A 20,200-nucleotide genomic window follows, 5' to 3' on the forward strand; every position below is an offset into this window, starting at 1 on the left:
GGTCAGACCATCGCCCGGTGAATGAAGTGAGCTCCTCCGCTCGCGCTCTCCCCCCCCCAGCCCGGAGAAGCGCGTCGTGTTTTGGACGTCTAGGGTAATAAAGAGAGAGAGAGAGAGAAAGAGGGGTTCATCGGTTCACCTTGACAGCCTGGCTCCTCCCTCTCTCCCTCTCTCTCTCTCCTCTCCTTCATTCAGTCCCTCCCTCCCTCCCTCATGACTGGACCAGCAGAAGGAGCGTTTCGTGACACACCGCCTGTCTGCCTGTCTGGATGATGGGAATACAAAGCAGCCTGCCGGCGGGGGGGTTTCCAAGGACGCACGACTTGGCAAAAGGGAGACAGACGCCGAGGAGTTGAAAAGGTGTCAAATGAGAGGGGTGATATTGACATGAGTGTGCAAAAATATTTGGATGATCCACTGATGCATTGCGCTGGTCAGAGCTTCTCCATCCGTCCAAACGTGCTCCAGTGCTGGCATTGTACACAGGAATGTTTATTATAGAGTCTCTACCGCCGAGCAGCTGGCGGAGGTTGTTCCTTTAAGTGATTGTCATGCCTTTCAGGTTATGTGGGGCAACGCTGGCAGCAGAATAAAGAGTGGTTTTATAGTGATGATATGAGTAATTTCCAAATAGATAGGATTCTGGATTAATGCATGTCTGAAGAAATCCTCAATTGCTGCTGTTTTTTGTCAATATTCTACAATTCAGGGTTGTTGGTAATTGTGCTTTGCTTGAGAGGCCACTGTGTGGAAAAAAAAAACAAGATGCACATGTCCAAAGTATTTGGCAATGAAAGTGGATGAAAGTGTCTGATGCTGTGTGGAGCTGATTGTCTGTTGCCCCGCTGCCATTTGATTGGCTACTTACCGAACGCTATTGTTGCTCATGCAAAGTCTGCCTTAGTGTAGCATTATCATTTTTTCCACCTAAACATGCAATTTAAGGCTAGTTCCACTTCCGACTGCACATGCACTTTGTTGTGTATTCCCCATCCCGTGGGCCTGTTCTCATCACGCACACTGTTGTTCCTTTTTTACCTCGTCGTTCATCCAAATACAGCAATCAAACGAGCTCTTCTTTTCTATCGCTTCGTCACTGGGCCAAAAATCGGACTATCGGATGAATTTAAATTTCGTGGCAACTTGTTCAGTAGTTGTTTGTCACGAAAGAAAAGTGTCATGTGATTCATGCAGCGACACCAACAGCTCCAAGTCTTGTTGAATCTTTCAAACTGATGACACACTTCCTGTCAGCCTCAGCAGCTTTAATGCTAAGTATAAAAAATAGAGGTGGAGACTTTGAACTTGTTGGCATGCTCGCACTAGCGTTCAGCTGAACGTGATGAAGTCCATCTTAGACTGATAAATAATAAATCACATCCAGATGTAGCGCTGAGTTTAACGTGTTGAATCTGAGATGTCCCTTAAAATGGCCACCGTGCGGGGATTACATTGATTGGAGTGGCGCCGCGACCTTTCATCGGACGCCACCCTCGGCACCAAAGACCACGGCCAGATTTGTAATTTCTCTGCAGCTCACATGAGGCGCCGGGACACAGAGGAGTCCCGCTGGGTTTCATTCCTGCCGTCTGTTGATCGGGGGACCGGATTTTACCCGGTGAAAGAAATGAAAAGCAGCAGGACTGTTCGGAGCACTTCGGGAGAGTGAATTGATGCCTGAAGATCAAAGGAACACTCAGAAAAGGGACCAACACTCTTAATCCTCCATGTGTCTCTGGTAGATCAGGGGATCAATGCTCTATTGGTTTTCAGAGCTCGGAGTCTCGCTGCTTCTCTCGAAGCATCAACATCGCACCTGGTCAGGTTAGATGAATTGGGCAAGCCAAGGACCCGAGCGAGTTAATAGCACGAGCATCTTAAATCTGTGCACGTTTGTTCTAAGGCCAGAAAACACTCAATTTGCCTGGGTTTTAAGGATGAATGTATTCAAAAGGTGGGCAGATTGTCGCCTAAAATACTGATGAGTCTTGTTTTGAGTATCAGCACGAGTTCCAGGATCGATGCCCCTCTGCTTATCGATCTCCACGCCCTGACTTTACTCTCTCTCCTGCCTTCATTCTGAGAACATGGAGTGCACAATGTTCCAGTATGGAAGTGATTCTCAGGATACTGGCCTGGTGAAGACGTGAAGTATTTAGTCCTTTTATTAGTTCAGAGGCCTTGAAGTTCATTATGACCGGGGGAACAGTGTGTGTGAAGAGTTATCTTCATCTCAGATGCGTTTGAAAGCTCTGGGGTAAGTAGAAAGCCTTCTGATGATGATCTGAAAAAAACAAAAACAAAAGCTGCATCATGGGAAATGTAGTATCCGCTGTTATTTGGAACTAGATTCATACCTTTTTATTTATTTACTTTATTTAAATGTCTCTCGTGACTCCCAACTTTAGGTAAGTGCGATGCAACTTTGAATTGCAGGATTACAGCAGCAAGAGACACGTAGTCAAATAATATCTCAGTGGTGAATAATAAAAATAAATCAGTTATTCTCTCTGTTCAGAGGCTTCTTTAACAGCAAAGAGCTTGTGCAGTTTTTAATCAGTAACATTCAGTTACAAACTGGTTAAATGTCATATATTACATATTTACATCCTTAATGATACTACACACGCACACACCTTTGAGAGTTGCATGGTGTCTTGAAGGTAACGTGACTCTGCAGCCGTCATGTGCTCATGAGAGAGAGAGAGATGGTGGTTTCCTTAACAACCGTCAGAGTTCAGGCTCTGAGCTCTCTCCACCTGCAGCTGATTTGACTGCCAAACACTTCTTCATTAGATTGAATTCAAATCAGTGAGCAGTCGGCCTCTGGAAGCACCGAGGGAACATTTCTGGAAGCAGACACCAGCGTGTGCACAGTGAGCCACGCCGGCGTCGATGAATATCTGTAAAATGTGCAACAAAAAAAACATGTTGACATGTCACTTAGTCTGGCCCAGTGATTTTAATTCAACGTTATCTCAGACATGCGGGTTCAAATATTCCCAGCAATTATAAATGTGTCTTTTTTAAATGGTATGACAAGTCATTTCTACTCTAGCTTGTGATAATGACTTGCACAGGTTGTTCTTATCATGCATTTGTAGCTATCCCTGAGGGGCAGATGAGTGCTGGGTCATTCCAGTTTGACACTGAAATGACTAGATATCTTGTGAACTTGTGAATTAGCACAACACAACACAATACTGCTGAGAAACGTGGGATTAGCAGAGAGCTAAACACATATTTGAAAAGCAAATACAACAGCGCCTAGTCATGCTATATCCTTAGGTACCGTGAAAGTCGGGTTACAAGCCGCTACTATCTTTGGTGGGTGTCACTGCTCGCGCCCCGCATTAGACAGCTCGCGCTGCTGCTAGCTCTCCAGTTAGCTCCCTGCTAGCTTATTTCAGTTACAGATAAATGGGAGGTCTCCTGAGTGAAAGTCCTGTGTTTGTTTGACCGACCCATCCACCCCGACATCCTCTTTACTAGGACTTCTGCGAACTAGAAACGTAGAAGTGATGAGGCAAAAAAGAAAGTCATCCGGGTGAAAATATGTTTTCCATCAAAACATATCAAAAACGCGGTTTCATTGACCAGGCTGCCATGTAACCTATTAACTTAGAAAGAAACTCAAGCATGTTGCTTTGTCAGGCGTTTGATCAGTTACTATCCAGAGTCTGTTCAGATGAACACAGAGTCTGTTGTCTTCATCAGTTCCTCTGTCATAAAGATCAGTCTGTTCGTCACACACACACACACACACACACACACACACACACACACACACAGACACACACACACAGGTCTTAGCCTTTGTCCCGTTATCGCCATCAGTTTTGTCACTTGGTGTCACACAGCTGACTCATTACTTGCCTTCTTGTAAGATTCCTGAAAATGTAAAAAAAAAAAAAAAAGTGCACCTAAGCTGATGGAAAACTGTAATAACTTGACCAATAATGTAATAAAATGTCCTGACTGATAATGAAATAACATTTTTACCCATAATTGATGTAAAACCTTTCATGTGGATCATTGTTTTTAAAACTCATGATGAATTTTGACGGATAATGTGGTCATGCAAAATAAATTACAGTAATAAACATATCACAGTATGTTATTATAGAGCAGAGCGACATTAAGCTGATGGGAAACAAACCCGCCCATGCTGATTGGTCAAGCGAGGATCGTCCATTAGAGCAGATTAGTTCAGAGACATCTTCCGAAGACGAGACACAAAAGGGAAAACGGTTTATCCACTCTCCTCCTTTTTCTTTTTTAAATGATTGCATGAAGTGTCTCCTTCGGTTCGTCTAATCTTGGGCATTTTTTGTCGGTATAACGGAACATTTTGATTATTCCGAAAAAAATATCTAGTTCATTTCGGGAAAGTTCAGGAAAAAAAAGACAATTACAATTTTTGAGGATTTATGAAACAATATCCTAAAAATTCCCAGTGGGCATCAAAGCTGTGCCACTTGTAAACCATGAAGCATGAACGTACCAATACCCAATTAAACATTTATTTTATAAATGTGTCTCTTTAAAATGATAACGATAAAGATGCTCCCATGCATGTGCAAGAGGTCTGAGTGATAATAACTGTTGGATCACTTCCAGCCACCTTCAACACCACTAAACACACGTTACTGCTGAACGAATGGAGCTGTGATACGTGATGTTGAAATGCAGAGGGAGTGTTACGCGGCGAGGAAACTGTGAAACGACTTTTTTCCGCGTGCGCCTGCAACATTTGCTCGTTTATTTTGAAACATCATTTTGGCGAAAGAGGCCAAGACGTACTGGTACGTGCATGTTTCTGTTTGTTTTTTTTGTGTCCGAAACGCCTGAAGGAGGAGGAGGAGACGTCGTACGGTTCAAACCGGCAACACAATAAAACAATACAGCGACGAGCCGGGGACCACGGCATCGCTATGACAACAGCGCTCTGCTGGAGCAAAGGGAACAACAAAAGCTATCACATGAATGAAGAGAGCCGTGAACTCGGCCGTCTGTGTGCTGAGAGCGGTTTGATTAAAAAGCCGTTCCACTGTAACTCACCGTTGGCGTTCATGTGGGCTCATTGTGTGCTAACGTGACAGTACGACATGTGTTCACGATGTATGGAAGTGTCACACATTTGGTCATGGACGACGACGGTTTGGCCGTCGCCATCTTGGTTTTGTTTTGGAACCAGACAGTTAAACGCCGAAGAAGGCCAAATTGTTACATTTGGCTTTCATGACCGGTAAATACACAACGTTAACCCACAACGTTAAAACACGGAGGAGTCCTCGTGACCTGTCAATCATATAACTGATTTGTGATCTATTCCAGTAAGCTTTTTTGTAAAATGTGTTTTTCAGCCGAGGACCTCCCGACCAGCGCAAAGTATGTTGGGTTGAAAAGAAAAAGTAATACACGCCACTGTGCCATCAGTGTCCGATTTTCTTAAAGTTAATCTCCCATACGGTCTTCTGGAGGGCCTTCACAAACCCCCATTTGAGAACCACTGCTCTATTTGACTCTAAATGGGACATACTTTCTTAATGAACATCATGCTGCATTGAAGAAGATTTGTAACTAGCAATTGAGACCGTAAACTCATTTTTAATATGTTTACTGATGTAATACAGCAAGTGAGAAGACTTCTATATGATACGACTTATTGTTGCCAGCAGATGAGTCGCCTCCTGGTGGCCATTAGAAGGAATACAAGTTTAAGGCACTTCGTCATTAGCTTCACCAAGGGTTACTCCATGATATTGCCCTATATGTTGCATTAATAAAGAACAATTTATTCATCCAGTCTATATTTCACATACTTACATTCTTTCTTCAAGCAAAAGAAGGTTGGAGTCATTTCAGCGATTGCAATAAAGGTGTTGCTTTTATGAAGCGATGACGCATCAATAAGAAAAAAGGATCTATTGTGGGCTTCTGTGTTTGACCTGTGGATATAAGCAGTCTTTGTCTTAGTTATTCCTGTTTCTTGAAAGTCGATTTTGGACAAATATGATCACGGCTCATTGGGATGCTGATGAGACGCCACCGTGCTGATGGCTTGTCTTTTCAAGTCTGTTTCCTGTTTCCTGCCCTCAGCAGGGAAACCCGACTGCTCGTCACGGAGGAGGGAAGAAGCATTCACGAGTCACCTTCAAGCTCTTTTCTCAACTCTCAAACAAAAGCTGGATTCTTCTCCATCGCCACAGCTTTTGGTCGAAGAGTATGTGGGCATATGAAAGCTTTAACAGAAAGAAAAAGCCCTTTAGTCGGCACTGAAGTCTTCTAAAGGATTAAGGAAGTCATACTATGAAGGCTGTTGATGCGCTTACAGGATTCATATGCTGACTTACAATGACATTACACTCTTAAAAAACAAACAAAACCTTTATTATAACCTCCATGAATGGAGGGTTCTCTGTAGGAATCTCTTGTATCAGACGCCGTTAGCTAACAAACTGGCCGCTAGCATCAGACGCCGTTAGCTAACAAACTGGCCGCAAGCATCAGACGCCGTTAGCTAACAAACTGGCCGCTAGCATCAGACGCCGTTAGCTAACAAACTGGCCGCTAGCATCAGACGCCGTTAGCTAACAAACTGGCCGCTAGCTAACAAACTGGCCGCTAGCATCAGACGCCGTTAGCTAACAAACTGGCCGCTAGCATCAGACGCCGTTAGCTAACAAACTGGCCGCTAGCATCAGACGCCGTTAGCTAACAAACTGGCCGCTAGCTAACAAACTGGCCGCTTGCATCAGACGCCGTTAGCTAAAAAACTGGCCGCGCATGACCTTCTTCTGGATGTTCAACACACTTTCTTGTCTTTTAATTTCACTTTTGTTTTTAGGGCTCCAGGCCTTTTCACACGAGGGTGTTTTTTTCTTTCTTCCGTGTGATGAATTTGCATCTTAATATACGTGGTTCTTTCACACAGAACAAACGAGGGGAAGAGAAACGGCGTAATCCTTTGCTGCACATAATCAATGCAGTAACGAGGCACGTTGTTCTCCCCTTGGTAATCACGACCAACGGGGCTTTTCTCACTTCCCATGAGGCTTCGCTGCGGCTGCTGGTAGCTGTGGGTCATTAGCGTCGGCACCAGGGGAGTGCATCTATTAAACAAATCCTTAAAAACACACAGGCGTACTCTCATCACCATTTCTACGGTTAGTATTTTGGCTTTAATGCCTGCTGAACAACTGGCAGCCTTTTCAGCAAATGTGTCCAATTTTTTGGGCATCACAGACAAAGAGCTGGGCGTCTAGGGAGATTTTTAGCCTTATTACTTAGTAAGATTTAGTTTAATTCATGGATTCTTTTCCGAGTCCAGATCTAGATGATCTGGTGTCAGAGAAGTCATCAGGTTAAATCTTTTGAACGTCACAGTAAACAGAAAACAGTCTCTTTTACGTCTTGAATCTAATTAATCTAATTTTCTTGTTTATCCGGCATGTAACAACTTCAATTTGCTGATCATGAAAAGTCAGAGTTTTGGCATCCAAAAAACCCAAATGGTTGGGCTCTCGACGTCAATGCCCCCCCCCCCCCCCACAAACACATACTAGCTGTTTGGCCTCCAGCTGGGATGAAAAGCGACGTAGTAACAGATTATTTTTAGATTGATTGCGGGTCTAAAAATGGAGCCGTTACTGAGCCGCTTGTGGATCCCAGTGGGTGGAAACTCCTCTAAAAGTGCTTTACAGCTGACGCGCGTTCCACTGTTGGAGTCCGCCCACGCCGAGTGCGAGCGAGTGCGAGTTGTGGGTTTGAAGCGATGATATGGGATGGCAGGAATCAAATTACAAACGGCCTAACTCACTTTCCGTCGTACCAGAGGAGCCTCAAAAGCTACGCTATAGCGGCGTGTCGGTCAGTCGTTCCGTCCTGAAATATCTCAACGAGGATCGGATGGATGGCCGTGAATTTCCTTCAGACATATATATCCCGGGACAGACGAACCCACGCTGACTTTTTGGGATCCCCTGAGGTTTTTTCTCTGGCGCCACCGTGATCCGGACACGTTTGGCTTTTAGCGCAATCTCTTGACGGCTCCTAATTGCCGTCAAATTTGGCGCCGATATCCACGGTGCCCAGAGTATAAATCTACAAAGTCACGCTGGTGGCTCTGTGAGGCGTGCGCTGACCTTTGAATGCTTGACAGTGCTAACTTGCCGATGCTGAACAGGTATAATGTTCTGCGCGGTGGGCCACACCAACACCAGACACTAGTGTTAAAGAACAAGGACCATGTGTGGCTTTGAATCAAATACAAAGCTGGAATTGACCTCCAGGTGATTTGCCGAAATCGAAGCCGGTCGACTCACCGGGTCAGATGACGCGCGTGACTCAGTGAAACAGGAATAAAATAACTGAACAATAAGACAACGATCAGCCGGAGCTGGAGCGTGGGATACGGCACAGAGGAAGAGATGCTGTGACGGAGGGAGAAGTCGATGAAAGGAAAAGAGGATTCAACAAAAAAAGACGCTGGTCTGAGTGGGATCAGGGTGACGTCACAGCTCCCAGTCAGCGTCTGTGAGAGTGTGTGTGTTTGATTTGACATCAAGTTTGTGTGTGGGCGAGAGAGAGGAAAGTGTGACTGTTTGACGCCTGATCCAGAAGTGACACACACACACACACACACACAGTACACACACACAGTAGATGTCTTTGTTCCGGGACATCCGTTCAAAACTGTCGACTCGTTTTTTTCTTTTCATTCAAATTTGCTTCATTGGTATCTACACAAAAACACCAAGTACAGGATGACAAAAGCAGACGTGTGCCGTCTGAGGCAAATTTTGTGATTTGGGGCGAAATAAACTGAATGGATTTGTGGCTTTTTGTTGCTTTTTCAAGCATTTTTTTTCCGAGCAAACGTCCAAACAGGGTTGGATTATAGATAATGTTCATCAACACGGATAATGAAATGACGAAACGCTGAGCTTTAGATCCATTTTTATTCTGTTGTTGACATGATATCATGTTTGCACAGCCACCAGGTGAACGTTCAACACACTTGTGCATAGTTCTCTTTTACAAATCACACAAGTTTAGGTTGTTTAAAATCAGAGATAATAATACAAAGCTAGTTAGACTTAAGTATTATTTTTTACTTTTAAAATTGTACACATGTAAATAGTTTCATAATGACATCAGGGATAGAGAAAGTATCCCGTTATTTAATGAAGCAACATCGAGCGAATCCGTGTCGACTTTCGCTACTTTTTACATACAAAATGTGCTTTTCTCTACCGAGTGAAGTAAATGAACAATTCTTTTGTTTGGAAAAGATGAAAAAAAAAAGGTGTGAAGTAACGGAGAGACGAGTAGTTCAGAGAGAAAAATGCTCCGTTGAACGGGTAGATCAGCGAGGTTGAGAATAATAATGAAAAATAGCCTAATTATGAATTATGAGAGATTAAATATTAGAAAGACCATGAAAGCGACAGGATATTAGACTGACACAAAAGCACTGATGAGCTCTAACACCGAAATAAAAGTGACTAAATTGCTCCCTTTTTTCTTATTTTTGTATAGTCCCACCGGCACGTCTACACACAGAGAGAGCCGAGGGCCTGTTCGCCGCACAATCGCTTGATTGCACTTAATTTCATTCACCCGGTGAGAGTCGGTGCGTCATTAAATGGTGAGAAGAAACCCGGCAAGACTCCGCGTCCCAACGAGAAATCTACGGCTAAGAATCTAAAAATGATTCACTGTCATTATTTCCGAAGGACAAGATGTTTTGGATTTGAATTGGTTGTCCTGTTTTGGCAGAGAGCAGCCGGGTTTTTCTTTTGTAGTGCGGCATTGGACGTCACGGAGGCTAAATAACAAGTATGAATCACGAGGTTAGGTGGCTGCGGAATAATGGGTCTGAATTCATCAAACGGCTCGAGTCTGAAATCAGTCCAACCTGGCCAGGAAGTCTCAGAGGGAGGTTGTTTCTTTTTTGTGGTGTATGCTATTTTTATTCCGGGAGTAAAAATGATTTTGATTAACTTCCTTTAAATGCCTCCTCTATCCGCTCATAGCCAACAAGACATCTACATCGAAGGTTCGGGGGAAATAAAAGTCGTAATCGTTGGAAAGTGGGAATACCCACCAATCCAACGCTTATTTCATCCGTTCAACCTGCGTCGCGAGAGGAAAAAATGCTGTCTTTGCAAAAAAAAACAAAAGTTCCCGCAACACCTTTACGTGTTTTGTCAAGAGAGAAGATGTCATCAGTCTAACATCCCCTCGGACGATGCACAGATTCATTGACGTTCCCGACACTCGGCATGAAAGCGCTTCATTTGGAGCAGAAAGTGACAGGAAAAAACAGGAAGTTGAGAAATGCTAAGGGTACCTTTTGGAAAAAGAACTCATTCCACTTTGCAAATACTTCAGCCATATATGTGTTTGGCACGGTGAAGTTTTCAATTCAGACCCAACCAGAAGGAAACTTCCAATCCTAACTTAACGCCAGAATTCGTGGGATCACAAATCACACGGAAATCTACGTTGGCGGCTTCAAGCGATGCGATGGTGTCTGGTCAGCCAGTGACCAGATCCACTAGCAGCGTCAGCCGTCTCTCAGGTGTGTGAGACCGACTAACAAAAGGTTGGTTTTTTTTTAGCAAAACCCTTTTCTCTATATGTTCAGTCGATCCGTGCAGCCCCTTGAGGTTCATATCAGGAGGTATTAAAGGCTGACAGGGATTTCGAGGAAACCGCTCAACGAGAAGCATTCGAGATCCCTTCTGTCAAATCAATCAACCAACATGGGACACAAAGTCAGGTGACCTTCTTCATCAGGACTGTGTGATTTGATCTGATTGGAAGTGGCCAGACGGTACGAGCAATGAGTCTGCCCACTTCAAGCCGGCCAGAAGAGCACAGAGAGAACCAGGAAAAACACAGAAGTCACATGAAGCCAACGTGGCCGTCAGTAGTCAAAGGTTTTCAGGGTCCGATTGGTCGTGTTTCTTGACTTTTGGACCAGACTTAGCTCTGTGAATTCGATGTTCACGTGCGACTGATGAGTGCCAACGAAAAACAAAAGCGAGAGCCAAGTTGTGATGAAGTGGAATTATCCTTTAAGGCAGATTACAGTGCATCCTCAACATGAAGGACAGAGGCTATCTGACAGCAGGGAGACACACGGCACAGCAGCGGAGTCCTGATTTTTAAAACGTCCGTGAAGCTCTTCCGTTCCCCTTTGACCGCTCAGTCTTTTTTTTTTTTTTCCGTCTTCAATAAAATCTCGTCAGAGACTCCAGAGTTCGGAGAGTCGGGGACGGGAAGAGGGTCGGCTCCCTGCGGCTCTTCTTTGCCGGCTCTTCATCCTCGTTTTCACCGAGTGATCCGGCGTCCGGAGGGCCAGACCAGGAACACGCGAGGTACCACACACACAGGAAGTGGGCCGGCGCTGACGCAGCAGCGGTTCGAATGGACACACACACACACAGTTTGTATAACAAGAGGCGACGACGGGAGTACCTTCGGAAAAAGGCACGATGGACGAGAAGGACTTCATCTTTAATCTTCTTTGCGAAATTTAGTTAGTTTTTTTTATTGACTTGTTAAAAAAAACTGTAGAGGGCTCCGAGGCCGAACAAAAAAAGCAGATGGGAGGCTTAAAGAATACAAAGAGACTTGAACAATGAATCCATTTCTGCATCAAAAGACACTTTTTGACACCATAAATAATGAAAACCAGTTAAAAACAAGTATATAAGGGTAAGTCTTTGTCCATTAATCAATTAATCCTGTTAATGTCTTTTTTATCTTTTGAAACAAACTTTCGCTGGTTCCATCCTCTCAAACTGCTTTCAGTCACATGACAGTAATCAAAGTCTTTTGGGGGTTTTTGAACTGTTGGTCACACAAAACAAGACACAACAAGAAGACAGACGGCCATTTTACAAGATTTCCTGACGTTTTTAAAGACAAAACAATGAGTTGATTCTATTCATGAAAATAATCATCGTTTGCAGCCAGGCTTTATTAAAAGGATACGCTCATTTACAGTACAACAAACTTTTCTCATTTCACTCAGTTTTGGTTGGATTTGGTCATTTTGGTTGATTGATTAAAAAAACAAAACAAATGCATGCTGGGATACTTGTTCATCTCAAGTTCACACATCAGTCAGCTTCAGGACCGCTGGACAGACAATCGTCGATATTTCAAAACCTGAGCAAATAAAAACATTGTGCGATGCTGGATGAGACCGGAGGCGAGAGAGAAGTGGTTGAACTGACCGTTTAAAAATGTCGTTTGCCCTCATTTATGAAACATAACTCGACCTCGCGGACGACTGGAGCAGAAACTTTTATCTCGGAGAGCAGAGAGATTGTTGACGTTCATGAATCACGGTTGTGTATCATATTCGACAGCAAGAAAAAGAAGAAGAATAAAACAAAAACAACGTGATGTCTGGTTTCTGTCGTCCGTCTTCTCAAATATCAGAAACAACATCACAGCCGTTTGTACATTCAGAGGTATTTAATTTTAATAGCTTAAAAAAAACCAGAGGCCATTTTCTTTGAGGAAGCGACTGACTGCTGTTATTAATAATTGTTTTTTCTTGCGAACGCGCGTGAAGCGGTCTAACCGTGGACTGGAACTCATCCGGCCGCTCGCGAAGCAGAGGAGAGAAAAAGAGGAAGAGCAGGCGATGAAATCACGAAAAAAAGGAATGAATTCTTTAGAAACCCTGAGAGACAAGTTCAAAAATAATAAAATAAAAGACAAAGTTTCAGACGATAAGGAAACTATTAATTGACTTCTCCGAGGGTTTCAAAAATAAAATAAAGTAAAGTAAATGACGGGCGCCGTACAATGAGTTCCAGTTCAAGCTCTGCAGCGCTGACATCATTGTGTGAGTTCATTGTGGATGAAAAATATGAACGCTCCAAAAATAATTTTGCTGTGATCAAAAAAAAAAAAAAAAAAAAAAAAGGGCAAAAAGGCACAAGCATGTTGGGAAAAGTAACGTGTAGAATCAGAGCACGAGTTTCATCGTAAATAACTGGATGTTCACGCGAGTCGATTGTCCCCAAGAAATTCATCATTGAAAAAGAAAAAAAAACAAAAAAAACACTATTGATATAAAAATATCTGCAGATGTAGACAACGTCATGGCTCTGGCATCACCGTTTGAAAATCATAATGTCAAGGGGAAATAAAATGAAAAATCCCACTTTTAAAATAATTCAATAGAAAGAGAGAAGAGCAGTGAGGTCGGTCGCAGCAGGACGAGGGCGGAAGGAGGAAAGTGGTCACAGTTCACGAGCTGAAAGTCACTAGTTTGATTCCCTGGACAAAGTGAAAGAGATGGAGGAATGCTCAGTCCTCCCTACGGAACCACTGTCACAGTGCCCTCTAGCAAGGCACTTTTACAGCAGGCAATTGTTCCAGCGGAGCCGCCGAGCGGTCAGCAGCAGCTCCCAGATCAGTTACACATGGACATTGTGTTGAAGTGGACGAATGAATGAGAACGCAAAGCCTTCCCCCCGGACAATGTGTTTTTGTTTTTCGTTTTTTTTTTTTTTTTTTACAAAGTTCCCGTCTCCTGGTTCGGAACGCATCGACAGCCGATGTTTCACAACTTTTTAAATAACATTAAACATTATGGCTATGCTGAAAATATACATTCTGACATTTAGAGATAGTACTATGTTAAAAATACAAATGTGCAAAAGTTGTAAACAAATGAGATCGTGTGTGTGTGTGTGTGTGTGTGTGTGTGTGTCACAGCCTTGTGGGCTCTTCGTCACTGTCGCTGCAGTTACCACAGCAGTCCTGCAGAGGGAAGCAGAGGGTCACCTTGAGATGTCGGTGAACTGAATGGACATATTTTAAGGCGTATATAAATATTCTGTGTGGAATAATAACAAAAACATTCAGGAAAAAAAACACACACACAATTTAAATGACTTTGTTGAAACTTTGTTGCATCTACTCCTTAAAATATTATTAATTTCAAGTTTAACTGCTGGACACAAAATGTCTCACTGAAAAGTCCGTTCTGTGTGCTTTTTTCTACGTCACATAAGTTGCATACTGGACACCGATTGGCTCCAAATAAGTCGCGATGTCACAAAAATCCTGCTGCTTCGTCCGGGCGTTAACAGAGTTTTAAGATGAGCGCATCGTAAACTTTCCCCCTTCAGCAGATTAAAGTGAAGGCAAACAGTGAAACGAGCACATTTCTTTAATGGAGGGCGACTTGAGATGAGATGAGATGAGTCTACCGACCTGTCGGCCGAACATCCGCTGCAGGAGTCCCTGTTTGGGCGGAGGAGACGGCTGTCCCCTCCAGTCCAGGTCCGGAGGGACGGTCCCGTCCTGGTGGAAAACATTCAGCTCTGTGAAACACTCCGTCTCGATCATCTGCAGAGAGAAGACCAAACAGACGATTCATTTCATTATTATTTGTCCGCCTGAACTCTAAAAGCTTCACCTCACAACATCTGTATGACATAATAGAGATGTCACTTCACTTGATCATCTAAACGTTTGAATTGTGTGTGTGTGTGTGTGTGTTTACGGCTTTGTCTCGTTTTGTGTGACATTAAAGTTTACTCAACCAAACAAATGAACCAGTGCTGAAAACCAGAACATTCCAGATTAAATTACAGAGCAGGATTTGACGAGATTTCGAAATCTGACATTGCAGCAGTGTAAATATTGACTATTTGACCCAAAAAAAGACGGCTAAAAAGATGAATTATATCTAAATAATATGCCTGTTGCTTTGTGTGTTTCATCTGAATGGTGTCAGCACTAATGGGTTACATGGATGAAAGCGTGTTGTTTCTCTCACCTCATCCTGCCAGGGAATGGAGACGCTGCCCGTGGACACTTTGCTGTAGAAGGACTCGTCTTTCGGCTCCAGCTCCACTCCTTTCACTGTGGAGAACTGCTCGATGTCCAGCACGTCTTTACAGTAGATGGCCTGCGGCTGCGAACACACAAATCCGCTAACTTCAAAACACAGTTTCATCTCGGCTGCGGAGCTACCGGTCCGGGGCGAAATGTTTGTGGACTCACATCGGGAGTGAAGGGCGCCTGCAGCATGCCGGCCACCAGGCGTTTGAAGTTGATGGAGCGGAAGATGGCATGGGCTTTGACCTCAGAGGCTCCGCCTCCCTGGCAGCCTATCCTCTCTGTGGGATCTTTAACCAGAAGCTAGAGGACGAAAAAAACAGTTACAAATAACAAAAAAAACTATCAGAAACACAAAAGGTCAGAGGAAAATGTAGGCTGACTAAAAGTGGAAGTGCAATTAATTTAAAACGGAGGCTGCTTTGCTGGGAAAGTGTTGCCTCGTGTTCAGGTGAGATGATGAAATACAATCCAGGAAGTAAGCTTTGAGTATCAGATCCATGATATTGAATACAGCACAGTAGTTATTAAAACTAGAATAGACGGGATTTAACATCTACGGAGAGTTCCCACGAGCAGATCGCAACGTAAACAGTAGAAATATGCAACACTGCTCGTGTTACAAAGTCAAATACATTTAATGTGAACGTGCCTCAAATTGATTGAAAAAGTAAATGTGCATGTTGTGCAAAAGTCGAGCCAGGTTTAAGTCTTTGGATCGCCAACCTTGTGTGTGTTTTCCCAGAAAGCTTTGCGTTGCGACCTTCAGAAGTTACATTTTTTATTGTGACGGTGTGGATGTTGGTTTGAACACAAGCTGGCTCTCCGACTGGGAATAAAAAGCTCATTCCAGGGCAAAATATGAATTGATCGTGCAAAAAAAAAACAATACGTGTACTCTACAGTGTGACTGAGCCGTCGAAGATCAGAACGGCGGAAGCAGCACGCACACAAATCACCCAAATGTACCTTGAGTAGAGAGCTCTCGCATGTTATTATTACTCATGATTTCACTGAAACCACCAGTTCTGAAGCAGACAGACAGAGACACAACTTAACTATGCAGAGTCGCAAATTTGTGAACCAGCATTTCTTCTCAGGAAGTCTTTTTGAAACGGCGAGGTGAACCACTAGAATATAGTAAAAAAAAAAAAAAATATGGAGCTCGAGCAGATGGGAGCTGCAGAACGGCGCGAATGAGAGACGAGTGGATTTGGCCGCTCGAACATCCACCCACCATTTTACAGAGGGACTTGGCGTCCTCGGAGAACTTGCTGGAATATTCCTCCTCCACCTCCCTCACCAGCCGCTCCACTTCCTCCCGCTTGATCTTCTTCTTCCTCTGCTGGAAGGGAGACTGGCCCTCGATCATCTCGTACAGCAGGCAGCCCAGCGCCCACCAGTCGGGGCTGAAGGTGTAGCGCTCGTTCTTCACCACCTCCGGAGCTGGAGAGGAGAGAGCGAGTGAGCGAGTGAGCGAGTGAGCGAGTGAGCGAGTGAGCGTCCTCGCGCCACGTGCGTTGCAAATGTGGTTTTACTCCCGTTATCCGGTTTCTGTTGCTCACTAGTGGAGGTCGTTGAAGGTCAGAGGTTACTTACCCATGTAGCCTACCGTCCCCACCCGACCCTTGATGGTCTGTCCCTCTGGGACGTGAACGGCTAAACCCAGGTCTGATATCCTGATGTGTCCTGAGGAAACACACACAAACACATGTTTACAGACGCCTGTCTATGGGTGAGAAAAGGCACTTAATAGTTCAGACGATTGCAACATTTTTCTTTCTTTATGCAGTTTGTTGAGGAGCAACACGTTTGTTTGTTTTGTTTCTGACTCAAATGTACCAGGTCTCTGTTATAAACTCTTGTTTTTCAGTGTTGTTGCAGCTCTGTTGTTTTTCCCCCTGAATAGAAAATAAATAATGCTTTTTTTTTTTTTTTTTTTTAACTTTTAACTGACAACAAACTGTTGAAATTATCTGGAGTTTGGAGTCCTTCCAAACTCAAGTGGCTTTATTGGCTGCTTGAGGACGGACGTTTGTCACTTCCTGTTATCCGACCAGCTCAAAATAGACTACATCGCAGTCTTGAGATGGGAGATTTTTGAATAATTTTCTTTTCGTTATGAGCTCTACCTTGTGTCCTCTCTCTCCGGCAGAGCGAGAGCTTTCTCTAAAGGAGGTTTAGGTTTTGGGATCAGTCCGCGTTGCTGGAGTCAGAGCGCCCTCTAGTGGAAAATTATCAAACACCAAACGCCTGACTCGCTTACCGATGGAACAATCTCATTGCTCTGTCTCTATAATACAGGCTGCCATTCTGCATAACAGCACAACAAGTAGTGGACTCTAAAGTAAGATGGTGTTGTAAGATGTGGATTTGAATTATTTATTTCTTCTGAATCTCATATTTAGTTTGTCTCCTGCGAGATAATTACATCCTCGAGAAGTACAAGTCACATGCAGTCAAATGCGTCTCATGTCTATGTATTCAGATCAACTCAGAGATATGACTTTGAGAAGGAGTGTAGCAGGAAAAACAACAATAACTAACAAAAAATAAACCAGCACGCATCTGTCCCTGACTCAAACAAGCCAACAACCCACAGAGAGATAACCCAAAGTTGTAAAAGCCGGAGTTTGACCTCTTGACATGTGATTTATTTGTTCTTTAACGCCGCTACTCACCGTGGTCGTCCAGCAGGATGTTCTCAGGTTTGAGGTCTCTGTGGGACGGAGGACGAGAGAGCAGAGTGAGGACGAAACGAAGACGAGGGCCAACGAGACCGAGAGGAGCGAGGAAGGGCAGTGAGGCTCTGAGGTGGGAAAGACGCTGACCTGTAGACGATGTGTTCCCGGTGCAGGTCCTCCAGGCCGCAGCAGATCTCGGCGGAGTAGAAGATGGCCCTCTTCTCGTCGAAACCCGAGTCGCCCATGTGATAGATGTGAAACTTCAGGTCTCCCCCGTTCATGAGGGTCAGCACGAGGCACAGGGCGTCCTTCGTCTCGTAGGCGTACGCTAAACTCACCTGGAGGCAGAGGAGCGTCGCGTGTTAATGATGCCGCACGGTGTCAGCTGATGAGATGCTCAACTTGCAGGGATGTGTCCAACTCTGCAGCCACGGACCCGTGGAATAATACGTAATTTATTGATAAAAAAGTGAATCAGCGACCAATGGTTTTGGTGAATTAAGCAAAAATATTAAACATTGTCTAGTTCCAGCTTCACCTGAAAATATATCTCTGAAAAGCTAACAAGATCAAAAACACATTGTCATTTTGTGTTGTGTATTTTGTGCAAAATAGTGATGTTTTTTTTAATAGAATGATCAATTAAGAATCATTTATTATTTAAGATAAGGTAAAATAATCCTTTATTAGTCCCTCAGTGGGGAAATTACAGGATTACAGCAGCACTGCTCACAAGTAATGAGGTAAAAAGAATCAAGGTATATAAATAAACAGTAGAACAGTAAGAAACAGATTGAAGATGTTTTTAAAAATGAGCAGTAGAAAAGAATATAAAATTTACACGTGGAATAAAACATACAGATGGATTTAGAGAATAATTTATCATGGATATAGTCGTCTCAAAGTTTTCTATTTCATTTCTTCTATAAGAAAAAATAGAGAAGATTTGAAATTGTGTTTCTCGTCTGTGTGACGTGAAGTGAAAATGAATGTAAAAAGTGAAAGCTGTCAGTTAAATATAGTGTGATACTAAGTGTAATGTAAACGTGTACTTATTCTTGTTTACACATGGAAGCCGCCGTTTTTTTTTAGCTGTATAGTGAACACAGGAGAGAAAACAACAGTAAAACAATAGTCATCACCATCATCATCGTGTAAAATCACCAGTTCAAACGATGTTAAGGGCCTTACATCTGCATTAGAACACGCTGCTTATTTACACATTCAGCAGATACAGAGCAACATGATCATCATGTCTGCCTGCTGTGTTCTGCGGAGCAGGAAGCGTAAAAAATAAGATTTGGGGAGATGTTTGTTTTTTTTGTCCTATGACGTGAGATATTCAGGAAGCCGACGACGCCGCTGACTGCACGTCCACACCACCGCGAACGCAACCTGCTGCCGAGCTTCTTTAATTAAGTCCTGTGTGTATTTTCACGTCGGGGCGTCGTCGAACCCCGAGGGACTCCTCGGCCCCGGGAGGCCGGCGCAGCCAACCGACCGGAGCCCAAATCAAATAAGCTGAACGGAGGTCGTCTGGCGGGGAATCAAACCAAACCAGAGACAGAAACAAGCCTCCATGTTGTCTTTTAATTACCGCAGTTGTAAATGTCGCGGACATCTCGTACTATTGACGCACACACGGAGAGAGAGAGAGAGAGAGAGAGAGCAAATATGTGCACAGTTTCGCTCTATAAATGGCTCATTTTGGAAGAAAGAAATGTCAAGACACAATTACACCTTCTGAATTGTTACGTCAAAGGGGAAGTCTGCTTGTAGTGTATATTTCTTCAAATATATCTTCCCTAAACGTAGTTTTCCAGATGAAGATTGCATTAAAAACAGGTGACGTATGAGGTCGCAGAGAAGATGAGACGCTTACTACAAATCTGCTGTTGACTTTCTCCAGGATCTGTTTCTCATTGAGCGCCATGGACTCTCCTTTCCTCTTCTTTATCCTCTTCTTCTCCAGTTTCTTACAGGCGTACATTTTCCCTGTGGCCCGCACCTGACACGCGCACACCTGCAGGGTCAAGAGGGGGGAAACAGAGGGCGACGAGCGCTTTTTATTCCCGTTCCTCACATGCACAAAGCTGCGGCAAATAAAGAAACAATTCACGCCGAATACAACACAGACTTCATTGCCGTCCGTCATGTGACTTCTCGAGTCTTTGAGCACCAGGACACCAAACAAGACCGGGATTGTAAATAATCGAATCATAAGGTAACACAGGATGGCGGTTTGGGACGTAAAAAAAGAAAAGAAGAAGAAGCTTTCGCACAAAGAGACACAAGGAAAACTCTTTTTGCTTTCCAATGTGTGGTGGAAATGAACGTTTCTGTCGGGCGTAGCGCTACATATGAACGCGATGAGTGAAAACAGATTGAAATGAATTGATTGTAGACGGGACGTCAATTTAAAATCGTTTTCCCCAAATATCTGGACGCTTAAAGCCAAGTGCCACTGGTTTTAAACTCGTTCCCCTGGACTCATCGCACACGCTAACATTGAATCTAGGTAGCATTGCTCTAAATATGACTCCCTAGATTGGAGATATGGATATTAAGACTCAGGTAAATGCACCTAAACGTGCACTTTCACGTCCAAACAAACGTTTAGTTGCAGTCTGTGG

The 20,200-nt window shown here is 43.7% G+C and overlaps 1 protein-coding gene across 2 annotated transcripts in view; it reads right to left on the reverse strand.

The window, feature by feature from the left end:
- Positions 1–10,589: 10,589 nt before the first annotated feature.
- Positions 10,590–20,200, reverse strand: part of grk6 (G protein-coupled receptor kinase 6) — a 41,104-nt gene continuing 31,493 nt past the window's right edge. For both annotated transcript variants that reach the window (XM_068600008.1, XM_068600009.1), the window contains 9 exons: positions 19,450–19,590; positions 17,715–17,905; positions 17,565–17,602; positions 16,483–16,572; positions 16,121–16,329; positions 15,049–15,186; positions 14,822–14,959; positions 14,254–14,388; positions 10,590–13,797 (listed from right to left, as the gene is read on the reverse strand). In XM_068600008.1, the coding sequence (XP_068456109.1) occupies positions 13,747–13,797; positions 14,254–14,388; positions 14,822–14,959; positions 15,049–15,186; positions 16,121–16,329; positions 16,483–16,572; positions 17,565–17,602; positions 17,715–17,905; positions 19,450–19,590 (1,131 nt within the window). In that variant the 3' untranslated portion in view covers positions 10,590–13,746. The remainder of the gene's footprint in view (positions 13,798–14,253; positions 14,389–14,821; positions 14,960–15,048; positions 15,187–16,120; positions 16,330–16,482; positions 16,573–17,564; positions 17,603–17,714; positions 17,906–19,449; positions 19,591–20,200) is intronic.

Source organism: Clinocottus analis, unplaced genomic scaffold (assembly GCF_023055335.1).
Source record: "Clinocottus analis isolate CAN_PGR_092001 unplaced genomic scaffold, fCliAna1.0.p SCAF_5, whole genome shotgun sequence".
NCBI classification, from domain to species: domain Eukaryota; kingdom Metazoa; phylum Chordata; class Actinopteri; order Perciformes; family Cottidae; genus Clinocottus; species Clinocottus analis.